Below are 24,656 nucleotides of genomic sequence, written 5' to 3'. Positions count from 1 at the left end.
TTTAATATGTGTTTCAGTTCAGTTTCTTGCAGGTCAACGGTTCCGATTTTTGTGCTATTAGAAACGCAAATGATGTTTAATGCTGCAAATTTGGTTGGGCAAGAAATGCAATTCGAATTCGAATGCTGGAGCTTCCAATGCAATTCGTGACGTCACATATGAGACCATGCGCAGCGCAGCTTCCCCCAGTGAATGGCAATATTGACAGCAAGTGAATGGCAGAATTATATGTAATTACATGTGTGTATGTGACTATGCATTTACATTTGCTTGATTTTGCTCGATACATGGTGAAAAGCATTTGCAACGAACAAAAATAAAAAGTAAATGAAAAACAATCGAAATTTTCTAATGTGCCAGCTGGAACAAACATGACGCTAATACGAGAAGCAAAAATATCAATGTAAATGCCATAATTGTAAGTTGCGCCAAAAACTATGCTTGTGTTCGCTTGTGGAAAATCGATACAATGAAATTCCTCTACATCCGTGTGTGTGTGTTGTGAATAAATTTTTCAAATATATTAAAAATATTAACTACCAATAAGGTGGAAGGCTATCTCATTTTTTAATCGAACAATTGTACATACAAACATGTTTATGTATCTGTATATGTAAGTATATATAAATTTGCCAGAAAGCAACAACACAGGAGACTTTGGTATTGTTCGCTTTGCTGTTAAAATTCGCAACAAGTTTAAGCTGCCAAAGAGTAGCAAGGTGTTTGCTCAACTTTAGTTGATACCAAAATCGAAGATGCAACAGAAATTCTCTAAATAAATGCTCACTCTTTGTTGCTGTACTTTGGATGAAGCCCTCCAGTTTTTAAAATAAGTGTTACACCCAAACCACTTTTCGTATTTGGTATAGTTGTTAATTTCCCTTTTACAAAGTTTTGTTATGCTTTTCTATTTTAAAAAAAGAGTTTCTAGTCGGGAGCTCCCGACTTGGGGATACCCTGAACCCTCTTCTTCCAACATCAAATGCATATATATATTCTATTTTAGAAGCTATATGTCAAGTTCGGTGACTCTAGCTCTTATTAATTACCAAAATTGCCCAAAACACAGGATATCGATACAGATTTTTATCGATTGCTAGGGAACGGAGTAAGTTATTGATTATCGGAAATAAGCTCGATCTGCGCGGGAACTAGGATCACCTACATCTAAAATTTCTATCTAGCTCTTATAGGTTCTGAGATCCTTGCGTTCATACATACGCACGGACGGACGGACAGACGGAAGTGGCTAGATCGACTCGGCTATTGATGCTGATTAAGAATATATATACTTTATGGGGTCGGACATGCTTCCTTCTGCCTGTTACATACATTTGGATTTCGCACAAATACAATATACCCTTATACCCATTTTTAATGGGTTCAGGGTATAAAAAATACAGGTAATAATAATAATATGCCAATGGCGGATAGAGTGATCGAGTATTCGAAGTATTCAAAAGAAACTAAGTTTTGAATCTATGTGCTCGTTTATCGTATTTCTTTCTTTATTTCTTGGCTAGCATATATATATATTCATACCCAATTTAAAACAATATCCGGATTCGATAGAGCCTAGGGGATGTCCTCTAACAATTAATAAATAGCTCTCTCTCTCTGTGCAATCGTTTTTCCAGATAAAGCAGTTAGGAAAACGCTACAACCAGGTCATTTACGATGCATCCAATTCGTAGCGATCTTTCGAGTGGTGCTAGCAACCAGCGCCGAAATGGAAATGGAAATGGAAATGATTGCAATGCTATAGTTGCCGGGAATGCGTGTGCCGGTCGTAGGAAATCGGTTAATTATCAGCCGCAACTATCGCTTAAGGCGAACGGAGATGAACCGATTGGGTCACCAGCTGGTCGCTTTAGTCCGCATCCAAATGAGATATTCCTGGCGCAGTCGGGCAAACTAACCATACCGTTGGCCAAATTTGATGATTCGCTAATAAACGGCTGCTTGCCGCCGCCGTCGCCTGCGCCAAATAGCGATTGTTTGCCCTCGGATCTAAGTCAGGCCCACGCTCAAACCCAATCGAATTTTCAAACCAAAATTGGCCTTAACACGAACAGCAGCGGAAATCAGATGCAGCAGCTGAATCTGAACCAATTTCAGCAACAGCAACAGGGCCACGCTCAAGGCTATCCGTTGTCATCCTCGAACTCGACCTCGTCGCTATGCACAAACAATTCGGGAAGCACGCAGTCGCAGCCGGCGGAGAGCTCGTCCGGCATCCATCATAAGCATGGCAAATATAGCCTGCATCCACTGCATCCACGTGCAATGTCGCCCAACTCGAAATATCGCCTGGAGCGCTACCGAGATCCGGCTCAAAAGGTGAAACTAATCGAAGCAATGAATCTATTATCGCCGGGACTTGCACCCGCAACGGCGACAACTCAAAGTGCAACCTCGACACGTTATTTTATGCCACCCAAAATGGTGGAATGTGATGCATACAACGGTTATTTGGGCTCCACGGTGCACACGCCGGTCAAACGGTATGTCCCGACGCCGCCTCCGGCGAGTGATATATACACGGATTCAGGGCTCGGCCCAACAAGGACAGCAACAGGTACGGCAACAACATGCGCTGCCACGCCTCCGCTGTCATCGCAATACGTGAATATTCCGTATAATTATCGTGCCAAATGCTGTCACAATGAACATATTGAGTCTGGGCAGGCTCAGGGAAGCTATTCGAAGAACGCACAAACCTATAATGTGCACAATGTGCCATCATCATCAGCCGCCACATCTTCCAACTCGAATCCATGCCCATGCCCATCGCCTTCGCCTGCCTCATCTGGCTCATTATCCATAACATTTCCTGCACCAGGCACCAGCATCTGCCCGCCCATTGTGAGCACGGGAAAAAACATTGGATCGTGCAACAAGTTGCGATCTAATATGGAAAGTGCACGCATCAACCATCCGGATGAGGCCGAGTCCATTATAGTCATACAGTCTTCGGCATTGGGTCAGAGTGAGGGCCAGCGACAGGTGCCAGCTCAGGTGCAGGTGCAGGTGCAGGGTCAGGACATGGCTGGCACCTGTTTGCATTGCAATACCACGCGTCGGACAACCGGTGTGCATCAGACAACACAAACAACTGGTCCAATCAGTCCCGTGCCCCTGGCCATGCCCATGGCCATGCCCGTGCCCGTAACATCAACGGATCTGGCCAAGCTGAAGCATCAGCATGATCAGGAAATGATGGCACACGAGAATGCCAGCGCCACAATCGAGGGCTCCGATCTGTCTAGCACAATAGCATTCCAACGTCAGCAGCAACAGCAGCAGGTATATCCAGTTGCCCACTTGGCCAATTCGCCTCGCCTGCAGCAGCAGCAGCAACATGTCATGCCGCAGCAGCAACAACAGCAGCAGGCCCTTCGGTATTCCTGCAAGAAACGCATCATTATTTATATGCGACGCGAGGTTGCGCGTTTCTTTGGCGTGGAGACCAGCACGGAGACTGCGGACTTTGCCCTCTGGTACGGACGCCATCGACGTCTGGCAATTCGACGCTTTGGGCCATTGAACACAAGCTCGGAATTGGACTACAATATGCCCATGCCAATTGACAATCGTGATAATGGAAACAATGCGGAAGCAATTGGCTACCATGCAACGGATCGGCCCGATATCCTGCCCGCTCAGGATGCCCAAAATGTGGATATGGCGCTGCATGCCACCGGTAGCTGCAGATGGCGCAAATGCTATGCGGGTAGCGATTTCAGTGCGGGCGAATTTGTGGAGCGCAAGGCATCGGTAGCTCACATGCTGATGACAGGTGTTAGCTACCTGATAAGCATGTTCAATGTGCGACCCACAAAGAATGGACATGGCCGCCTTGGTAAGCGATTCCATCATCGGCAATGGTCACGCAGCTTTGCGCCGATCCATGTGCACGGCCGGGGCGTGGATTCCATGGATCATGGCGAGGACATGGACGCCGAGTGCAGCATGGGCATTGCCAATAGTCTGGCTGCACTGATCGATGACGAGGTCTTCTTCGATAGTCCATGCGATGCGTCGTCCACCTCATCGGCAAATGAGGACGGCGAAACAAACAAACAGCCGCCAACAGATGCAGTCGGCTTGGGACTGGGCGTCGGAGTCGGAGGCGAGGGCGGCGTTGGCGTCTATATGGCGTCTGAAAGGCATCACAATGGTTGGCGCACCTCGGCTCTAAATGGTGGCAACGGGGGTAACGGGGATATGCATTTGATAGCCGATGCACATCAAATACACCAGGTGAACCATATTCATATGAGCGGCAGCTCGGGACAAGGCCACTCCGTGCTGCGCACATCCAATTCGACAACTAATTCTTCAACCACCAATCGTGGCAATCGTATAGCTGCCCAGCTGCTGGATGGCGTTCTGGAGAACTCGAGACGCCCCCAGACGCAGCATATCAAATACTTTTCGGTCAATGATCTGGACGATCGCACGGATCATCGACCATTCTTCACATACTGGATAAATACGGTACAAATTGTCGTACTGTTTTTATCGATCATTTGCTACGGCATCGCACCAATTGGTTTCGGTACCGAACAGAAAACCGGACAGGTGCTGGTGACCAGCCTAAGCCTGCAGACGGTACAGCACATCGAGCAGCGCAATCTCTGGATTGGTCCACGCAATAATGACCTGGTTCATATGGGTGCAAAATTTGCGGCATGCATGCGGCGCGACATTAAGATCATGGAGGTGGTGGCAAAAACCAGAAGGCAGGAACGTGAAACGGCTTGCTGCATACGGAACGATGACTCCGGCTGCGTTCAGAGCTCCCAGGCGGATTGTTCCATACGGGGTCTCTATCCTACGGTAAGTGTTATATACTATATATATGCCCGTCTTTATCGGTTTCTAATTCCCACCAGAAATCAATATCGACTTGGAAAAAGTGGTCACCCGGTGAGTCTGGGCCTGGCGGGCGGATTTCAGGATCTGTGTGCGGCTTAGATCCAAAATTTTGCGATGCACCCGCATCCATAGCGCCATACGAGTGGCCCGATGACATAACCAAGTGGCCCATTTGCCGGAAAACAAACTCATTCTCGCAGCGCTACCGCTACAAAGATCACACGGCTGAGCATATGGTATGTGAAGTAATTGGCCATCCTTGCTGTACAGGACTCTATGGTGAATGCAGAATAACAACCCGCGAATATTGTGATTTCGTTAATGGATATTTTCATGAGGAAGCTTCACTCTGTTCACAAGTAAATATTAACCAGACTAATATCACAGACTGTTCGGTGTGCCGAATAGTAAATAGCCTTGTAGACATTCTCTATACTTAGCCACAATTTTCCGATTGTCCGATTGCTCCAATTTGCAATATAATAAAGTAGACCGATGTGAAAGAATTTGAGTAATTTAAATTGAAATTTAAACACATCCACTGTTAATCGAAGTTACCGATGTATATGTAATTCTGTTAAATGTAATATCGATACAAGCCGAATGAATGTATCGATATTTTGAATAAGCATGCGATCACTTTTTTAAAATTGGCAGTTGTGTAAAAAAATAAAAAACCGAAATTTATATGAATAACATTAACATAGTTACATGCGCACTACAAAAAACCAAATATTTTATAGTTAATTATGATTTTCTAATGATTCTTTCTTATTTCAGATTTCCTGCTTAAATAACGTTTGTGGCATGTTCCCATTTATCTCAGTGGAAATTCCAGATCAGATTTATAGACTTTTGACATCGCTATGCATGCATGCTGGCATTTTGCATCTGGCAATTACACTTATATTTCAGTATTTATTTCTTGCCGACTTGGAGAGATTAATCGGAACCTTGCGAACTGCCGTGGTATATATTATGTCGGGCTTGGCTGGAAATCTTACCAGTGCTGTTCTGGTACCCCATCGACCTGAGGTAGGTATTTATGTAACTATATGTATATATATTAAAGTAGATCAGCCTTCTTTAATTGATTTACTCGATGTAAAGTATGAATTTTACAATACATTCCTTCGGATTGTATCGATATTACATTTAATAGAGTTACAAACCAAAGGAATGTATCGATATTACATTTAACAGAGAGACATATGCATACTCATCACTAACTCAGTTTAACTGTATATTTGTTCAAATTCAAATTCTTACCTCGTTTTCAATTTGTCAACAGGTGGGACCTTCAGCCTCGCTCTGTGGTGTGGTATCCTCGCTGGCTGCCCTGCTTATATGGATCCACTGGAAAAATGTACACAAGCCATATGTGGCATTGTTCAAACTATTGCTATTGTCCACAGTTCTATTCGGGATCGGCACATTACCATATCAGCTGAACTTTGCTGGTCTGCTAGCTGGAGTTGCTTGTGGCACGTTTTTAACAATATCCTTGGTGCCGTTTGCCACTTTCACGAAATACGGACGCAGAAAAAAGGCACATATACATGCTTAACTAATATTAAAGAGGTTTCCGTGAATGAAATTTTTTTGTTTTCTATTCGCAGATAAATCTGATTTGGACATGCATACTGTTTCATCTGTTTGTATACGCAACTTTAATAACAACGTTTTACATCTATCCCAGCGAATTTAGTACATTTAGTTTTGTGGATGATATATTCGGTAGTAATGGTAACGGTAACAGCTACATTGGTGCCACGAATAGCAATATTGGACACCAGAATGGCGAGGTAAGCAGCACCCCCCGCAGATATTCTCAGACACAAAAGCCTCAATATAATTATCACCATCAATCGGAAGACATAATCAGGAATGCGTTCCCTGAAGGCAACATCATCTCGGTAAAATATTCTTCACATTCCAATATCTGCGAATATATACATTTATCGCTTGCTTTCAGCACATATATCCGGAGACGCAGCGACAAAAAAATATTCAACTCTGGCAAGAATACACCCGGTCATTTCGCTACAATTCCAACTACAGCGATCGCATTTATAACAATATCGCAAATGCAATCGTAGGCAACAAAGATACTCTCGCCTCTTACGGGCCCGGTCGAATATTAAACATGAACAAGAAAAACAACTCGCGGATAAGTGAGAAAGCTGTCAATGCGATGCAGCTTAATCACAAAAATATCGAAAATATGAATGATACAAATTTTAAGGGCCTATGAATCAATCTTCCACACTTAATTATTAACATCATTTAAAGCAACAGTAGCACAATAAGTGCACACAACTATACAAATGTACATAACTATACATACATATATATATATCCGTAAAATATTGCATGTATCGTGGTCAGTATTTCCAAATAAATATTAAACCAATTTACGATTTATCAAAACAACCAATTAATTTTTATAATTTGTTTTACATTTTATTCAGTTTCGCGCTTCATTCTGAATTACTACCAACGGCCGCGCCCGCCTCCGCCACCGGCGCCACCACGGCTTCTATTAAATCCACCACCGCCGCCGCCGCCGCCTCCACCACGTCCTCTATTAAATCCACCGCCGCCTCCTCCTCCTCCTCGGCTTGACCCTCCTCTAAAGCCACCGCCGCCGCGTCCACCACGTCCTAAATAGTATAATTGTAAAGAATTAAAATTACTGTGGAGAATAGTTCTAGACATAATACAATTATTTTAACTTACCCATTCCGCCTCCACGCCCCCTTACTCCTCCACCACTAGGGCCACCCTTCTTTTTAGCACCTTTTGGTTGTGGTGGCTTTGGTAGAAATCTTGAAATTGGCAGTAATTTTCCAGGATCAATAAACAACTGTTGGTTCGGCTTAAAACTATTTGCAAATATATTATCAGAAAGTTTAATGGAGACGGAGTAGTCCCGAACTGTGCCAAAAATTTCATCAATTTTTCCGATCTGCTCCTTATTTTCGAGGAATATTGGGGCATTGAAATATGGTACATCATCTATATCTACTTTACAAACTAGATCGTTCTGGCATGCATAGCTAAAGTTGCCCAATGCAATCACACGCTCGGGCGGGCCCTGATCAAAGGTACCCCGACCTCCGCCTTTATTAAATCCTCCGCCGAACTTGCTGAATCCACCACCGCCGCGTCCACCTCCACCACCTCCGCGAGAACCTATTTATGAAAATTTTTTTAACAAAATGTATGTAAGTTTAAGTTCGCAACCATTGGTGTCAAACCTCTGCCACCAGAACCACGAGGGCGTCCAAAAGCCATTTTAATGCGAAAAGGCGCAACAAAGTCAGAAACAAATATAAACACGTGCGACTACTCGTGAGCTGTTAGTGTTGTATTAAATAGTTCAGTATAGGTTCAATTGAGCGGTTCATTAAAATCATGTCCCTTACTATCATCGTTCATTTAGTTCATTTGTCGGATTCTTTTAATGCTATCAGTTCATTCTTAATTGCTGTGCGTCAAGTTAGCGCAGGAGACTTATCATCGATTATTGGAACTTGTTTCACTCTATTTCAAATGCATTCAATAATGTTTAACGGCAATTTTAAACAGCTGGACCTACCCCCATTTAAGCGCAGCTGTGTGCAGCAAAACGACGAAATCTAATCTTAAAATAAAAACTGTTGAAGTCAAGTTCTTGCATCAAAATTTTTAATAGGTTCGGTTACAGGTTCGTTTTTTTTTGAATAAGATAGTATATTTGATGAACTGCCGCTGATAATAAAACTTGTAAGGTATCCAGACTCGATATATCGCCGCAAAAATGTAACACGATATTTAACTTTTTGTGGAAAATATCGATATTCCGATATAATTTCGATAGGCCTAATTTCGTATTAGCATTCCAATTCGTTCGCACAAAATTTAAGGTAGGTGAAGAAATGACGTCATATGTGAAGAAATAATTAAATAAATTCGCTGCTTGAACAAAATTGTAAACAAGTTATAGAAGTACATAGGAAATTCTTGTAAAAAAGCATGCAAGCATGTTTATACTAAAGTGCATGTATATAGAAGATACATACATACGCTTGTATACATTTTGTTTGTATGTATTTGATATGGTAAAAGTTTTATTTTCTATGCTCCGGATATCCATTTGTGGTCAACTTAGTAATTAGTCAGTGCTTTATTTTCAGGAATTCATTTAAAAAAAAATGACCCTAGGCGAGACACTAAACGAGATACAAACGAAAAGCCAGGGCCACGAAACAGCAACAGCAATTAAACGAACGCAGATACAAATAAATCAGCACAGTGACAGTATGGACAACGCGTACATTGATAAAGCCAATATTAATGCAAAGCATCAAAAACAGGTAAAAACTTAGTTTAAAAATGATTTAATATATGACCAAAATTTTTACAAATTATGCACACCTTAGTCCTTGTATCTAAAACTGTCAGACAACGGATTAAAATCTATATAGAATGAAGAGCTCGACCATCCGCCTGATGAGATCACCTCACATAAACACACACACTCACGCACAGCTATCTCTGGCGTACATTGTGGCATGACCCACCCCCACCCTCGCCGTTTCCAGTGCTGATCACACTATTGTGCGATGGTCACCAATAATAACTGTAAATTCAAATACATGAGATGCATATGTTGTATCTGAATCTGTGTATATGTGTGTGTGTGTATGTACGCTAACATTAAAAGAAACTAAACTGTATTGTGCTCAGTCGACGGAATCGGTGCTATTCGTTCTAAATTAACTAACTATTTTATGTGTATGTATGTGAATTATGGTTTAATATATGAATAGCAACCCATGCTTATTTTTTCAATTGGTTTTTATTCTCTGTACCCCAATGAAAACACATGATCGGGACAACAAACTAGATATTCGAGCGCAATGCTGTGGAGAAGTATTTATTAACTAATAATGGAGTGAACTTCACCCTTACTACCTTTAGCTGACATTTTCCCTTGATTTTTGATTTAAATTAAATTTCTTAAAGATCTTTGCAAAAGCTTACACCCGAGTTTTCGCTCATTCAACATTCAACATTTGAAAGATCTTTAGAAATACATTTAAACTTCATTCAACAAAACGTTGAATACATTTAAACTTCATTCACCAAATCGTGGAGTCTCAAAGTTAAGCAAACATCTTTGTTAATAATCGAATGGTAAACAAAAATGGCACGCAAACATCTTTTGCGTTTTTTCCATACTTGCGGGTGGAATTACCCACAACCACGTCTAAGCTCTTACGGTTTGGGCTGTGTTTGTTAATCACCAAACAGTTTTATATATAGGGATTAAAGTTGTGTTTTTTATTATCCATATATCCAGAACGATGCAACAATATCATTTCTACGAGCTGCACGGAGCGGTGATCTGGGCAAGGTTCTGGAATTCATAGATGCTGGTCTAATCACGGACATTAACACTTGCAATGCGGTAAGACATATTCGCAGATGTATTTTATTGTAAAGCGCTTGCAAAGTATAATAATATAATAACTATCAGAATATTCAGAAATCATTGGCGCTATCATTTCAAACAATATATTTTATTTTTATTTTTCTAAGAACGGATTAAATGCACTGCATTTGGCTGCCAAAGATGGTTTCGTGGACATTTGTGAGGAGCTACTGAAACGTGGCATTAACGTCGACAACGCGACCAAAAAGGGCAACACCGCGCTGCATATAGCCTCATTGGCGGGCCAGCAGCAGGTGATCAAACAGCTAATCCAGTACAATGCGAACGTGAATGTGCAGTCGCTAAACGGCTTTACGCCATTGTATATGGCTGCACAGGAGAACCATGACGGATGCTGCCGACTGCTGCTCAGCAAGGGCGCTAATCCGTCGCTCGCGACCGAAGACGGCTTCACGCCTCTGGCAGTGGCCATGCAGCAGGGCCACGACAAGGTGGTCGCGGTGCTGCTTGAGAGCGATGTGCGCGGCAAGGTGCGTTTGCCGGCGTTGCATATTGCTGCCAAAAAGAATGATGTTAGTGCGGCAACGTTGCTGCTGCAGCACGATCCGAATGTTGATATTGTATCGAAGTCTGGCTTCACGCCGCTGCACATTGCCGCCCATTATGGCAATGTAGACATTGCCAGCTTGTTGCTGGAACGCGGCGCAGATGTCAACTATACGGCCAAGCATAACATCACGCCGCTGCACGTGGCCTGCAAATGGGGCAAGGCGGCAGTGTGCAGTCTCTTGCTGTCGCAACATGCCCGCATAGATGCAACAACTCGAGATGGCTTAACACCGCTGCACTGTGCATCGCGCTCCGGTCACGTTGAAGTCATTCAGCTGCTGCTCTCTCAGAATGCGCCAATACTGTCAAAGACAAAGAACGGCTTGTCAGCCCTGCATATGTCGGCGCAGGGGGAGCACGACGAAGCGGCACGCCTGTTGCTTGATCACAAAGCACCTGTCGATGAGGTTACCGTTGACTATTTGACGGCCCTGCATGTGGCCGCCCACTGTGGCCATGTGCGTGTGGCCAAGCTGTTGCTTGACTACGGCGCCAATCCGAACTCGCGTGCCCTCAACGGATTTACGCCCTTGCACATTGCCTGCAAGAAGAATCGCATCAAGGTTGCCGAATTGTTGCTTAAACACGGCGCCAACATTCGTGCAACCACGGAATCCGGCTTGACCCCACTGCATGTGGCCAGCTTTATGGGTACGTTGCGAATTTTCTGCTTTTCTTCCAATTCAGCTAATCAGAAATCTGTGAAATGATTATTTGTAGGTTGCATGAACATTGTTATATACTTGCTGCAACACGACGCCAGTCCCGATATGCCCACAGTTCGCGGCGAGACGCCGCTGCATTTGGCTGCGCGTGCAAATCAGGTTTGTAATATTCTTCTGACAAACTGATTGATGTTTACATTTACTTCAACTCTAGACTGATATTATTCGAATATTACTGCGCAACGAAGCTCAAGTTGATGCAGTTGCTCGCGAGGGTCAGACTCCGCTGCATGTGGCGGCCCGTCTGGGCAACATTGACATTATAATGCTCATGCTTCAGCATGGGGCCCAGGTGGATGCCAGCACGAAGGATACGTACACGGCTTTGCATATTGCTGTCAAGGAGGGCCAAGAGGAAGTCTGCCAGCTGCTCATCGAGAATGGCGCCAAGCTGGACGCTGAGACCAAAAAAGGCTTTACACCGCTGCACCTGGCCAGCAAGTATGGGAAGGTAAAGGTGGCAAATCTATTGCTACAAAAAGGTGCCGCCATCGATTGTCAGGGTAAAAACGATGTGACACCTTTGCACGTGGCCACGCACTACGATCATCAGCCTGTGGTCCTGTTGCTGCTGGAGAAGGGCGCCTCGACGCAAATAAGCGCACGCAACGGGCATAGTTCTCTGCATATCGCTGCCAAAAAAAATAACTTGGAAATTGCGCAGGAGCTACTGCAGCACGGCGCCGATGTGGGAGCAACAAGTAAATCTGGATTTTCCCCCTTGCATCTGGCTGCGCTGGAGGGACACGTCGAAATGGTTCAACTACTCTTGGAACATGGTGCCAATGCCAATAGTTCAGCAAAGAACGGCTTGACTCCGTTGCACTTGGCTGCCCAGGAGGGGCATGTTCAAGTCTCGCATATTTTACTCGAACACGGCGCAAACATTTCGGGGCGTACGAAGGCTGGCTATACGCCCCTTCACATTGCTGCCCACTACAATCAAATAAATGAAATTAAATTTCTGCTCGAAAATGATGCCAACATTGAAATTACAACAAATGTTGGCTACACACCGCTCCATCAGGCGGCACAGCAAGGACATACAATGGTAATCAATCTACTGCTTAGACACAAGGCAAATCCCGATGCAATTACAAATGTAAGTTTCCCAAGCTTTTGCCATACTTTATATTTTTACTGCCACGATCCCTTTAAATAACGCAGAGCTAATAGTTTAAAGCTTATGCAAATTTCAGGAATTTGGGAAATACCTCGTTGACTTCACTCAATCTTCACGTCTTTTCAAAAATGTAATATCCGACCGATTGTTCGTATGTCAGCTATAATAGAATTCAGTAGTCCAGGACTCGTTCGATAAAAATATCTGTAAAAATAAACAAAATTTTTCATGATTCATGACTTTGCTGCGGAATAGATAAGAGATGCGCCTCCCGTGAAGAATGCAGCTAGCTGGCTACATTTTTATACTCTGAACCCCTAAAAAATGGGTGTAAGGGTATATTGTATTTGAGCTAAATCCAAATGTATGTAAGAAGGAAGCATCTCCGACCCCATAAAGTATATATATTCTTTATGAGCACCAATAGCCGAGTCGATCTAGACCGTCTGTCTGTCCGCCTGTCCGTCTATCCGTATGAATGCAAGGATCTCAGAACCTAGAAGAGCTAGAGACTTGCAATTTTAGATGTAGGTGCTCGTAGTGCCTGCGCAGATCGAGTTTGTTTCCGATAATCGATAACTTACTCAAGCAATCGATAAAGATATATATCAATATCCTGTTTTTTGCCAATTTTGGTAAATAATAAGAGCTAGAGTCACCAAACTTGACATATAGCTTCTAAAATATAATATACATATATGCATTTGATCTTGGAAGAAGAGGGTTCAGGGTATCCCTTAGTCGGGAGCTCCCGACTAGCACCTTTCACTTGTTGTATAGCGATAATCAATAGCTCGACTGTATACTACTTAGTTTCGATTGGAACTGAGACTAAGCAATTGAAATACCGAGAGATTTGTGTTCATTAAAAATTATGTCTATTTTTCCACGCGACCAACAAGACCAAAAGAATAGAGCAATAGACAATCTATTTTTAAACAGGCTTTGTTTATTTTCCATCTATATACTGTGTGTACTGCATACAAATGAAAATATATAGATACAATATTCAATTCAAATCTCAAATTGATCAACAAAAAACTTGGCACGTGGTGCACTCATTCTCTATTGATTGGTGATCTCTATCTCTCTTTCTCTCGTCTCCTCTACTGACTTGCTGACGCTCTGTATCTATAAATATATATATATATATGAAATTCTCTTGCTCTCTGAGTATTTTATTGGATATTGAATTAGTCATTCACATATGCTCTCATGTTTCTCAAAGTTCGGGCGTTGTTCGGAAAATGTTAAACAGTTTTATATAAATTTTGAAGTTGGTTGAGCTTCTCCAGCAAATTGTTAGTGAAAGTGTTTTATTAAAAGTTTGTTGTTTTTTTTTATATATATATACCCAAAACCTATTAATAAGGGTATACTGTATTTGTGCAAAATCCAAATGTATGTAACAGTTAGAAGGAAGCATATCCGACCCAATAAAGTATATAAATTCTTAATCAGCATCAATAGCCGACTCGATCTAGCCACGTCCGACTGTCTGTCTGTCCGTCCATCCGTCCATATGTATGAACGCAAGGATCTCAGAACCTATAAGAGCTAGAGACTTGAAATTTTAGATGTTGGTGCTCCTAGTGCCTGCGCAGATCGAGTTTGTTTCAATAATCGATAACTTACTCCGTTTTCAAGCAATCGATAAAAATCGATATCGATATTATGTTTTTTGGGCAATTTTGGCAAATATTAAGAACTAGAGTCACCAAACTTGACATATAATAGAATTTGATGAATTTGCATTTGATGTTGGAAGAAGAGGGTTCAGGGTATCCCCTAGTCGGTAGCTCCCGACTAGAACCTCTGACTTGTTTTTTTGTTTTTTATTATATTATATTTATAACATCTTGTTTTCTCGCTTCCAGAATGGTCAAACAGCTTTGAATATAGCTCACAATCTAGGCTATATAACAGCCGTAGAGACACTTAAAGTTGTAACGCAAACGTCCGTAATCAATACATCGACTGGTGTGCTAGAGGAAAAGTACAAAGTCGTAGCTCCGGAATTTATGCACGAAACGCTGCTATCCGATTCCGAAGACGAAGGTGGCGACGAACTTTTAGATCATAATCAATACAAATATATGGCGACCGACGATTTAAAAGCCGCCAACGATCATGATAACCAAAATTTTGACACTACCAATCCCGAACACGATCAATTGGATGGACTTGGCGGCCGAACAATCGAAAGAGGTGCGTAGTTATATATATATATATATATATAAATACTTAGTGCTACTCAACTAATCACATATATTTAATTCACCCGATAGAAGTAACCAGGGCAATTGCATCAAACTTGAATGCATCTTCTATGGAACGACAAAGCGATAATGTGGTCATCGTACGACCGCCCGTTCATCTGGGGTGAGTCATCATTTTTGACTTAAATCACAGTCACAAAACAAGTTAAGCTTTTCGGTACTACTAATTGCAGATTCCTCGTCTCGTTCCTCGTGGACGCGCGTGGCGGATCAATGCGTGGCTGTCGACACAGTGGAGTTCGCATCATTGTGCCGCCCAAGGCGTGTGCAGAACCAACGCGTATAACCTGTCGCTATGTTAAGCCTCAGAGAGTGGCTAATCCACCGCCATTGATGGAGGGTGAGGCGCTGGTTAGTCGCATATTGGAAATGTCCCCCGTCGAGGGAAAGTTTTTAAGGTACGTTATCAGATTTGTTTTATTTTAAATCATAATTGAAGTTTACTTCTCCATTCTATGTACTTGTATTCAAATTTAAAGCCCCATTGTACTAGAGGTGCCGCATTTTGGATCGCTGCGCGAGAAGGAGCGGGAAATTATCATATTACGATCAGATAATGGCGAGAGCTGGCGGGAGCATAGTGTTTACGAGGACGAAGAGCACTTATTGGGCGCCTTAAACGAAACGATCGATGCCGATTTAAATCCACTGGAAGATCTACACACAAACCGTATAATACGTATTGTGACACAAAATGTGCCACATTTCTTTGCCGTTGTCTCGCGCATTCGCCAAGAGGTCCATGCAATTGGGCCCGATGGCGGTACCGTTTCATCTACAGCCGTGCCGCAGGTGCAGGCGATATTTCCACCACATGCATTGACTAAGAAAATTCGAGTCGGTCTTCAGGCACAGCCAGTAGACTTGATTGGCTGCTCCAAGCTGCTTGGTCAGGGCGTTGCAGTCTCGCCCGTTGTCACCGTGGAGCCACGCCGACGCAAGTTTCACAAGGCGATAACATTGAGCATTCCAGCGCCAAAAACATGCAATCAAGGCATGGTTAATGCACCATATAGCGGTACGAATGGTAACGCCGCGCCTACTTTGAGGCTCTTATGCTCGATAACTGGTGGACAGAACCGGGCCATTTGGGAGGACGTAACTGGTTCGACGCCCTTGGCGTTTGTTAAGGATAGCGTAAGCTTTACCACTACCGTATCGGCACGCTTTTGGCTAATGGATTGTCGCAATGTTGCCGACGCTGGACGAATGGCCACAGAACTTTATACGTATATGGCTCAGGTGCCATTTATGGTCAAGTTTGTGGTATTTGCAAAGCAAATATCCGCTACGGAAGCAAAGCTATCCGTGTTCTGTATGACTGACGATAAAGAGGACAAGACTCTCGAGCAGCAAGAGTATTTCAGCGAGGTTGCAAAGAGTCGGGACGTCGAGGTATTACAGGATCAAAATATATATCTTGAGTTTGCTGGCAATCTAGTGCCCGTATTGAAATCGGGCGAGCAACTGAATACCAAGTTCCAGGCATTTCGTGAGAATCGTTTGTCTTTTATAGTGCATATCAAGGATCAAGAGCAGCCGCACGCTCGCCTCTGTTTTATGAGCGAGCCGAGAGTTGGACCCGGTGAGGCACCATTGCAGCCAATCTGTGCTCTAAACGTGTCCCTGGCAGCCCACGAGGTTAATCAGGTGTTTAACAGGTCAAATGAAAATGGTATCGATAATGGATACAACATGGATCACGGCCTGAACTACAAGGATATGATCAATGCCGGCATAAAGGCCAGCACAAAATCGCCCGACAATACAATAATACGGCCTATTGCCCACGTAACGGAAGACATACAGCGCGCTGATATCAGATTATCTGATATATCGAATTTGCTGGGAAGTGACTGGCCGCAGCTGGCAAAAGAATTGGGTGTACCCGAGACCGATATCGAGCTAGTCAAAGCTGAGTACGCTGATCAACCGGCTGCCCAGCAGGGTCTGGTTATGCTGCGACTCTGGCTAAAACAGGAGGGCACTCGCGCCACCGGCAATGCCATGGCTCAGGTACTAAACAAAATTGGCCGAGACGATATTGTGGAACAGTGCATTTTTAACTTGGAGCCAGTCACCGATAAACTGGAGCGCGGCCTGGCCACAGCCAGATTGCAACAGAATCAAACCAATCTCGCTGACGGCCTCAATGAAACATTGAATATAGATCAGCTTAGCCAAGATGATGAATTGTGCCCAAAAGCATGCCAATCCCAGAATGGTAAGTTATCTCTCTGTCAACAAATATTAAACGCAAATGTATATATTCTTTATAGACACAACAGATAGACTCTGCTCGACACCGCCGCCAACACCGAGTGAACCGCAAGAATATCAGATTCCCGAATATGTGCATGAAAATATCGTGTCAAAAGATAGTAACTATTAGATAGAAAGGAATCCTGTATTTTTATTGGTCTCTAATTGTTCTTTTAATTTATTAAGGCATTGAGACGGAGGACAATTTAATAAAATCATTGCACCTAAAAGATTTGGACAGGATTCCAGACTCAGTTGAGGACACGCTATTGCATTCACTGGCGGACAAGTGCCAACCAGCCGGCAATATACATGTTAAAGCAATTACGACGAGTAATTCCGATTTGCAAAGCAATATTTCAAACAAAACAAAAGATTGAACAGTTGATATATCATGTTTTATTTATTTATATGGATGTACTCTTTTTTTGTTTGCAACTACAAACGAAGCTCATGTAGTATACGGTACATGTTCAAATGTATTAAAAGCAGATTTATTTCGACGGACGGGACGATTTCAATTTTGTTTTTTTGCAGCTATAGTTAAAAAGAAAAAAAATATTTTCATTGCTTTTAATATGGATTCTAATTAAAATAGAAGTCCGACGAGATATCTTCCAATTTTATTGCACCAGTAAAAACTATGATGTTGTCTTGCAATATTTATTCAAAGTACATAATTAATTTGTTTTTCGTGTGTGTTTAAATAAAAAACATATTTAATAATTTTAGCTTGGTGTTGAATTCAATAGGAAGCCCTCGGTTTGCACGCCTTGAATTCATCCGAGTAGAGTAATGCGTAATATTTTATTTCCAAAATAAATTGTTGAACTTTAATTGGATGTACTTGTATTATGATATTATAGTCAAAATTGGTATATTTCGATATAATCGTGGGGAGACTATCCTTAAGAAAGATATGTATTTCGTGAATTCAAATAAGACTAAAATCGCCAATAGTCGCAGCTGTCGAGCTGAACTAAAAATAGGAATAGTCAATTATTAACTTAGGAACATTTTAATTTAAAAGAAGCCCGCTCATTTTTTAAAAGAGAATTTATATAGATGGGAAATTATTGGGAAAACTAAACTGCATTTACAAAAAATTAATTATCGTTAATTGACGGTAAAAAGTTTGCTGTTTGATGTCTGCAAAAACAGAAGCATTTGGTATATAATTGCAGGCCACTCGATAACATACTCATTTATCGAATAGTTTTCGATATCATGAGATCAATGTGACTGTCTATCTTTTGCATTAATACACACGCTTACATATTTCTATCTATATGACATGTGTATGTATATTAACATATGTGCTCATACATACATATGCTTCGTCTCGCAGAAAAACGTGTGGCAGTGAAAAACTCTCAGCTACGGATTCTATTAAATCATAAATGAATAGTAATTTTTAACGAGAATCAATACTAAACGTATTATGGGAAATATTTGCCATGAGGGCATAAGATTTATACATGCATATGTACTTATCTATTTAGAGGTTTGATTGACGGTTATTTAGAAAATTAATTTTTTAGTACATGCATATACATAAATATACCGACAAGTAAGTGTTGAAATTTGTGTGTAGTGTGTTATGTGTGTTATGTCACTTGTCGCATGACTCACATTCTGTCTATATAGTAATTATTTCATTTAATGTGTAAAGGTCGTTCTGATTCATTGAGTTCTGAATATTTAGAACAAAAGATGTGAACGAAGCAAGTGGAACATTTATAAGAGTTGCTTATAACTTCAGCGTATGTATGTATGAATGTACATAGAACATTTGCGGTGTGGCACCACAACCTCCTATGCAATGCAAAGACATCGTTATCGATTATTCCCAAATCGAGTTTAATGCAAAGAAAAGAATACAAGTATAGCAAACATCACAACAGCCTATAGAATTAACTTAGTTATGATTTTCTTTAAATATATATGAGTAATAACAGACTCTTATTAATTTCAGACAACCTACAGCGAACAGCTTTCCACACTTTCCACGTTTTCTTGACTTGTGTGTGTGTATAAAAAGCCAACGCCAAGCCGCCGCATGCATTTGTCGCGATGAGTATGCCATCCAATGTTACTCATCAAGGAATGAGCGTAAAAAACAGTAATTTTCCCATTTTTAAACCAGGCAAATCACAAGTTGTAGTTCAAAACAAAACAACGATTTGTAAATATAATAAGTCAACGTTCTATCAACAGTTGTCATTTGATCATCTCGCGGAAAATCACATAATAGCTGAACAATTATTATTGCTAAGCGTATAATTTAAAAGACGCCCTGTTTAACAAGAAAATACTTTAAAAAAAATACTCTAGTGAACTGTGTGTGTTTGTGTGTATTCAACGACAATATAATCGCGATTGAAACGTTATAAAATACAACGAAACTTTGGTAATGTATATATGAATGGATATGTACATATGAACGCAGGAGAATACACACTTGAGAAACTGAGAGGACGTGAATTAATCAGATTTTCAGATTTCCACCTAACACATTGGCAGGCCATCGGGTTGTCAAAGAAACAAGTATCTCCTTCTAGTGATAACGTAATGAATTCAGTTCAAAGTGCAACCGAGCAGCAGGAGCATATCGGGTCATTCAAGAGAAGGTTGCGTAAGCGTCGAGACGGTGACGTTATCGACACAGACACTGACACCGACTTGGACGTGGACGGCGCACAGCTGGGATCAGTGGCGTATATTGAACAAGCTGCCGGCTTTGGCCTGATCCTGATCGATTTGGTGCTACTGCAGAAAGAGTACGTCAAACAATTCTATTTCGAGAAGCGCGTAGGCAGCGGAGGACAACAACAACAAAAACAACTGGCCGGAGCGTGGTGTCTGCGCCTGGTGAACGCTAGCTCGAATTTTGGATGATTAAAGTTCATTTGGCTCGGTAGACCGGCGCGCGGAGGTGAATTCCTTTGGAAGTGGATTGCGAAATACCGGTACGAGCTTTACGCTTTGCGACAACGTAAAAGAGTGCGGTGGGGCACTTCCATTCCAGCTCGTTTCGATTCGCTTTTTCTCGATATCGTTCCGTCGCCCCACTCTCTCACATGTGAAACGGTCAAAGATGCCACCACGCACGGTCTCCGCGTTCCCTAAATATGGCTTGTTCCTTTTGGCGGCGTCTCGCGTAGTCGTTGTTGCATCCACTCCGACAAACCGGCATGTACGGGAGATGTCCAGCTGACATAGTCAATCAGAACACAAAGGATATAAAGAAAAGAAAACTAACCAACTGTGCGATTAAAAATTAGGGCAAACCCAAACACGATATAAATCAGAGTAAAGCCTCACAAATTAAAATACATACATATATTGACGTGAATTAGAATCGCGAAAATAAGCGCCAGAAAATGTCTGCCAGCCAATGTGAGCCTGGTGCCGCGTGCCTGATTGCGGACAGTGTCAGCCCGGAGCTGCTGGTGCTGCAGCCGCTATTCAATGGCAACAACGTGCATGCGGAGGAACAGGAGGGACTGCTTCATCTACCTCGAATCGCAACCAAAAATAATCTTTTGAAGCTCAACTGGTGGCATACGCCGCCGACACAGCACCTCGTCGACATCGAAGCCTCAATCCTCAGCACAACAGATCAAAGTCTACCAACCAATTTGAACAACAATAACACGGCTACCCGAAGCAGCCTCAATACGCCGGCGAAGTCAACCTCCTCCCCGCCTCACCATCATCGTTCAAATGAAAGGCATCCGAAGCACAAGGACAGCAGCTCTATCGTTGATCCGGCAGAAGATTTCGATCTGCAGGACTCACAGCTACTCGCAAAGGGTGCGTAAATGTTATATTTATTAATCATTTATTTGTGTCTTTCTGATTGTATATATTTGCACTTCATACACACGGCTCTACCAATCGTCTGTCTAATTTGTTTTATTTATTTGAATGAATGCTAAAAACATTTCTACATAAAGGTTTGACGAGTCAGAAAATGTATAAAGCCCCAAGACCGGGCAAATATATCCATATGTCAAAACAATTGACCAAGGCCAGGTTAGGCATACATATAGCGCATTTTATACCTTATATTAAAAAAAAAACTTTTACAATTTGCGGAAATTGGCAGTTGGACGAGGGAGGAAATAGACCTGACATTGTGGTAAATAGTATTGAAATATATTGATGGTTTTATTGACCTTTCCATATTTTAGAATATTCGTTGACTGGCTCGAGGTCCGGGCTTGTAAAAACAAACATTAAAACAATTTTATTTAATTTTTGTTTCTGATATATTTCGGTTGCACATCGGTAAACCGTCTTTAGGGGAAATTTACACAATATATATATTTATTTATATTTACACAAGTATATATAAATCGAGAAAGAAAGGCTATCTTCGGCACGCCGGACATCTAATACCCTTGCAGACCCAACCTTTTCATAATGCTTATAGTGCTTTGCCCGTATCTAAGAATCACAGGAAAAATAGTAAATAAATGCCGTGTTTAGTCAAGATATATTGATAAACAAAAAATTTTTTTTTAATCAAAAACCTAGTTTTCGACCCATCGTTCCTATGGCAGATATAAAGGCAGAAATTAAGGGAGCATAGTGAAATCTTTTAATGCCGTGTTAAATCAAAATTTCTTGACAAAAAACTTTTCCATACAACCATTTAATTTTCGACCGATCGTTCCTATGGCAGCTTTATGATATAGTGGTTCGATCTAGCTGGTTTTGACATGTGTGCTGCGTGCAACAGAAAAAGGGACTTCTACAGAGTTTCATTAAGCTTTAAAACTGAGAGACTAGGTCGCATAGAAATAGACAGACGGACATGGCTATATCGACTCGGCTGTTAATGCTGATCAAGAATGTATGGGCGGAGATGTCACACATTTCACGACAAAATCATAATACCCTCTGAAAGAGTATAAAAACGGGAAATATTTATTTATATTTATATTAAAAACACAAAAAGAGCAGTTGATAAAGCGTTTTATTTGTTTCGAATAATATTTAAATCTTGGTAACTGCAGAGCGGCAGAAATCAGATGTCACGATTAACACCTCGATTCGACACAAGGTCTTAAGTTCAACAGTTGAGAGGGGTCTTCAGGTCGTGAAAGCGTTTCCATTCCGTGTACAATGCAAAGATGAAATCACAAAAACGTATAATCTCTTCGTTCGCTGTTTTTGTATATTACATATGAAGAAGTATTTACCCTTCGTCGGCAGCGAACCGGTTTGTGTAATGTGTACTTAAAAATATATTTTTAGTTTAGTATACTAAGCTGCGTCTACCCATGTACCGTACTCTCTTCCCGCACGCAATCCATTAACATTAACAGTAACATTGACATAGCAGTACTGTTAGTCATGGCTACCGAGATCCTTTACCCAGACATTCACATCGTGAGGTCATTTAACGAGATAGTTGTCCCCACTTTGATCAGTTATTCTATTAGAAAATTGTGTATTCTAATTAGCACTTAATTTTTATACTCTGAACCCATTAAAAATGGGTATAAGGGTATATTGTATAGCTTCTAAAATAAAATATATATATGCATTTGATATTGAAGGAAGAGGGTTCAGGGTATCCCCTAGTCGGGAGCTCCCGACTAGAAACTCTTACTTGTTATAAATTGATATATTGTATATTTTTGGAAGTCTTGATTTTGTCGACCATTTAATAAATAAATAATAATTGCCGCTCAATCAAGTAACTAAGAAAATGCATGCTAAGAAACTCATTACACTCGTTGCTCGTGTTAATATTCGTATTTAATTTAATTTAAAAGAGTGTAATTTAATTTTGATATCCCAAAAGATTCAGAGCAAAAAGAAAAGGTTATTATTATTGTGTTAACTTGAATTCCATTTGTATTTGCTTTTTGTTTTTATTCATTTATCAAATTAAATACATAGCACGTATAAATATACAAATTCTGCTGCAGTTGAACCTACGACCTCTGGGTTGGGAGTCCGACGCTCTGACAGCTAAGCCTCACAGTTTGATCAAAGACAATATAAACACTAAGATGAGTAACGCCATACAACAAAATGCTACTATGCAGCTTGATTTTTTGAAAATTGAGAACGAAAACGAAATCTGTAGCATTGCGCTCTCACAGCCGAGAGAACGAAAAAGCTAAAAATAGAATTTGCTCTCAGCTTCGGCTCTATGAGGGCCGTGCATGCAATTATGTTTGTATGCGTGGGAATATACATATGTACATACATAACAGCATATTTGAATGTGTTGTTATCCACGGCTCTGGCAAAGTCTCTGGCTGGCAAAGAAACATTTTTCTTAGTTTTTTAGCACAGATCACCTAACCAAAATTTCTGTTGATATATGAATGCATTTTGTGTACTCCGTACAAAAAAAATTGTATTTTTAAGTCGATGCAAATATTTATGTAATTTTTTATATTTGAAATTATTAATTAAATTATTATTTTTTCAAAGATACATTTAATTATTTTTTTTTTTTATTTTATTATTTTTGTTGTTCGAATTATAAAGAACAAAGTACGCAGGGAACACCGCGAGGAGACCATTATAATTATAATGGGGTCATAACTAAATCTGACCTTCGGGTATTTTCTGCGGAGCCAACCTTAGTACACAAAATGCATTCATATATCAACACAAATTTGGGATAGGTCATGATCTGCGCTAGAAAACTAACAAAATTAATTTCTTGCCATCTAAAGCTAGAGCAGTGAATAACAACACATACATACATACTTTAAAGATCTTATGCATGTATAATTCACGCATACAACGAAAGGTGCACGCATGCTATTGGCTGAGACAAGAACTTTTCTCGAGCATACACTGTCCAAAAAGAAAAGTGAAATCAATCTATGTGTGCTATTTTCTTAACATAGTTATTGCGCAAGAAGCGCCTTGTGTAAAAATTATATAAGTTCTTAAAGTTTCATGTAAAATTAATCGTTAATATCTAGGGTAATATATCATTTAAATAAAGCATGAATTTCATGGATAAAGCACAAGCACAGTGCGTCGATCGTAAGTTCTAAACTTTTTCGCTCAATGTACTTCGAAAACGAAGCGACGCAAAGCAGCATCGACAAGCTTTGCTGAAGGAAGGCTGGCGACTTACTTCGTAGCTCGTGTCAGCATCAGCAAGCCACGACTTCGGCATTCGTTCGTCTGGTCTTTGGAGAACGAACAACCAGTCGGCAGGCATGCCGTACGAAGCCTCAAAGACCAGATGAAAGGCCAGGCCAGAAATTTTGCGTCGCATTCAAATGTATGGACGTTACTTATCTTAGTGTTTATATTGTATTTGGTTTGATGATGTTCCCCGTTTGCAAAGT

General features: G+C 41.2%; 4 protein-coding genes across 7 annotated transcripts in view; 3 read left to right on the top strand and 1 right to left on the bottom strand.

Moving 5' to 3' along the window:
- The first annotated feature begins 23 nt into the window (after positions 1-23).
- Positions 24-7,818, top strand: rho-5 (rhomboid-5). 3 transcript variants are annotated; one of them, XM_070210719.1, is made up of 8 exons: positions 25-418; positions 1,185-1,403; positions 1,638-4,842; positions 4,899-5,240; positions 5,662-5,916; positions 6,173-6,430; positions 6,501-6,797; positions 6,857-7,818. In XM_070210719.1, exons 3-8 carry the CDS (start codon positions 1,678-1,680, stop codon positions 7,133-7,135), a joined length of 4,596 nt encoding a protein of 1,531 aa, XP_070066820.1. In that variant the 5' UTR covers positions 25-418; positions 1,185-1,403; positions 1,638-1,677; the 3' UTR covers positions 7,136-7,818. The 3 variants fall into 3 exon arrangements, with proteins under 3 accessions (XP_015024157.2, XP_070066820.1, XP_070066821.1); XM_070210720.1 differs by lacking the exon at positions 25-418 and having other exon boundaries at positions 6,501-6,686; positions 6,757-6,797; positions 6,857-6,944; XM_015168671.3 differs by lacking the exon at positions 1,185-1,403 and having other exon boundaries at positions 24-418.
- Gar1 (Gar1 ribonucleoprotein) lies at positions 7,319-8,294 on the bottom strand. The gene is made up of 3 exons (XM_002059693.4): positions 8,142-8,294; positions 7,621-8,076; positions 7,319-7,544 (listed from the first exon to the last, which is right to left on the bottom strand). Exons 1-3 carry the CDS (start codon positions 8,176-8,178, stop codon positions 7,375-7,377), a joined length of 663 nt encoding a protein of 220 aa, XP_002059729.2. The 5' UTR covers positions 8,179-8,294; the 3' UTR covers positions 7,319-7,374.
- Positions 8,295-8,668: 374 nt separating this feature from the next.
- Ank (Ankyrin) lies at positions 8,669-17,826 on the top strand. 2 transcript variants are annotated; one of them, XM_015168615.3, is made up of 12 exons: positions 8,669-8,789; positions 9,060-9,239; positions 10,229-10,336; positions 10,468-11,581; positions 11,651-11,754; positions 11,810-12,757; positions 14,656-14,986; positions 15,067-15,160; positions 15,231-15,455; positions 15,537-17,281; positions 17,337-17,438; positions 17,506-17,826. In XM_015168615.3, the coding sequence occupies exons 2-12, from the start codon at positions 9,078-9,080 to the stop codon at positions 17,697-17,699; spliced, it is 5,127 nt and encodes a 1,708-aa protein (XP_015024101.1). In that variant the 5' UTR covers positions 8,669-8,789; positions 9,060-9,077; the 3' UTR covers positions 17,700-17,826. The 2 variants fall into 2 exon arrangements, with proteins under 2 accessions (XP_015024101.1, XP_070066819.1); XM_070210718.1 differs by lacking the exon at positions 8,669-8,789 and adding an exon at positions 8,827-8,968.
- An 832-nt stretch (positions 17,827-18,658) lies between these two features.
- The window catches only part of anne (anne boleyn), a 13,906-nt gene continuing 7,908 nt past the window's right edge, over positions 18,659-24,656 (top strand). Inside the window, exons 1-2 of the mRNA XM_032434179.2 lie at positions 18,659-18,889; positions 19,295-21,135. Of these exons, the coding sequence (XP_032290070.1) occupies positions 20,703-21,135 (433 nt within the window). The 5' untranslated portion in view covers positions 18,659-18,889; positions 19,295-20,702. The remainder of the gene's footprint in view (positions 18,890-19,294; positions 21,136-24,656) is intronic.

The sequence above is a fragment of the Drosophila virilis genome, chromosome 6 (genome assembly GCF_030788295.1).
Source record: "Drosophila virilis strain 15010-1051.87 chromosome 6, Dvir_AGI_RSII-ME, whole genome shotgun sequence".
NCBI lineage: Eukaryota > Metazoa > Arthropoda > Insecta > Diptera > Drosophilidae > Drosophila > Drosophila virilis.
The sequence above is the reverse complement of the archived record's forward strand: the minus strand, read 5'-3'. Positions and strand labels throughout refer to the sequence as shown.

What these genes read in the sequence shown, in the direction of transcription:
- rho-5 (XM_015168671.3), top strand. Translation starts at nt 1,678, where the DNA reads ATGCATCCAATTCGTAGCGATCTTTCGAGTGGTGCTAGCAACCAGCGC. An exon ending in AAGCTTCACTCTGTTCACAA is followed by an intron (nt 5,241 to 5,661) that starts GTAAATATTAAC and finishes TTCTTATTTCAG; the next exon opens with ATTTCCTGCTTAAATAACGT. An exon ending in TGGTACCCCATCGACCTGAG is followed by an intron (nt 5,917 to 6,172) that starts GTAGGTATTTAT and finishes ATTTGTCAACAG; the next exon opens with GTGGGACCTTCAGCCTCGCT.
- Gar1 (XM_002059693.4), bottom strand. Translation starts at nt 8,178, where the DNA reads ATGGCTTTTGGACGCCCTCGTGGTTCTGGTGGCAGAG. An exon ending in TCGTGGTTCTGGTGGCAGAG is followed by an intron (nt 8,077 to 8,141) that starts GTTTGACACCAA and finishes TTTCATAAATAG; the next exon opens with GTTCTCGCGGAGGTGGTGGA. An exon ending in GGGGCGTGGAGGCGGAATGG is followed by an intron (nt 7,545 to 7,620) that starts GTAAGTTAAAAT and finishes TATACTATTTAG; the next exon opens with GACGTGGTGGACGCGGCGGC.
- Ank (XM_015168615.3), top strand. Translation starts at nt 9,078, where the DNA reads ATGACCCTAGGCGAGACACTAAACGAGATACAAACGAAAAGCCAGGGC. An exon ending in CGGCCGAACAATCGAAAGAG is followed by an intron (nt 14,987 to 15,066) that starts GTGCGTAGTTAT and finishes TTCACCCGATAG; the next exon opens with AAGTAACCAGGGCAATTGCA. An exon ending in AGCATGCCAATCCCAGAATG is followed by an intron (nt 17,282 to 17,336) that starts GTAAGTTATCTC and finishes TATTCTTTATAG; the next exon opens with ACACAACAGATAGACTCTGC.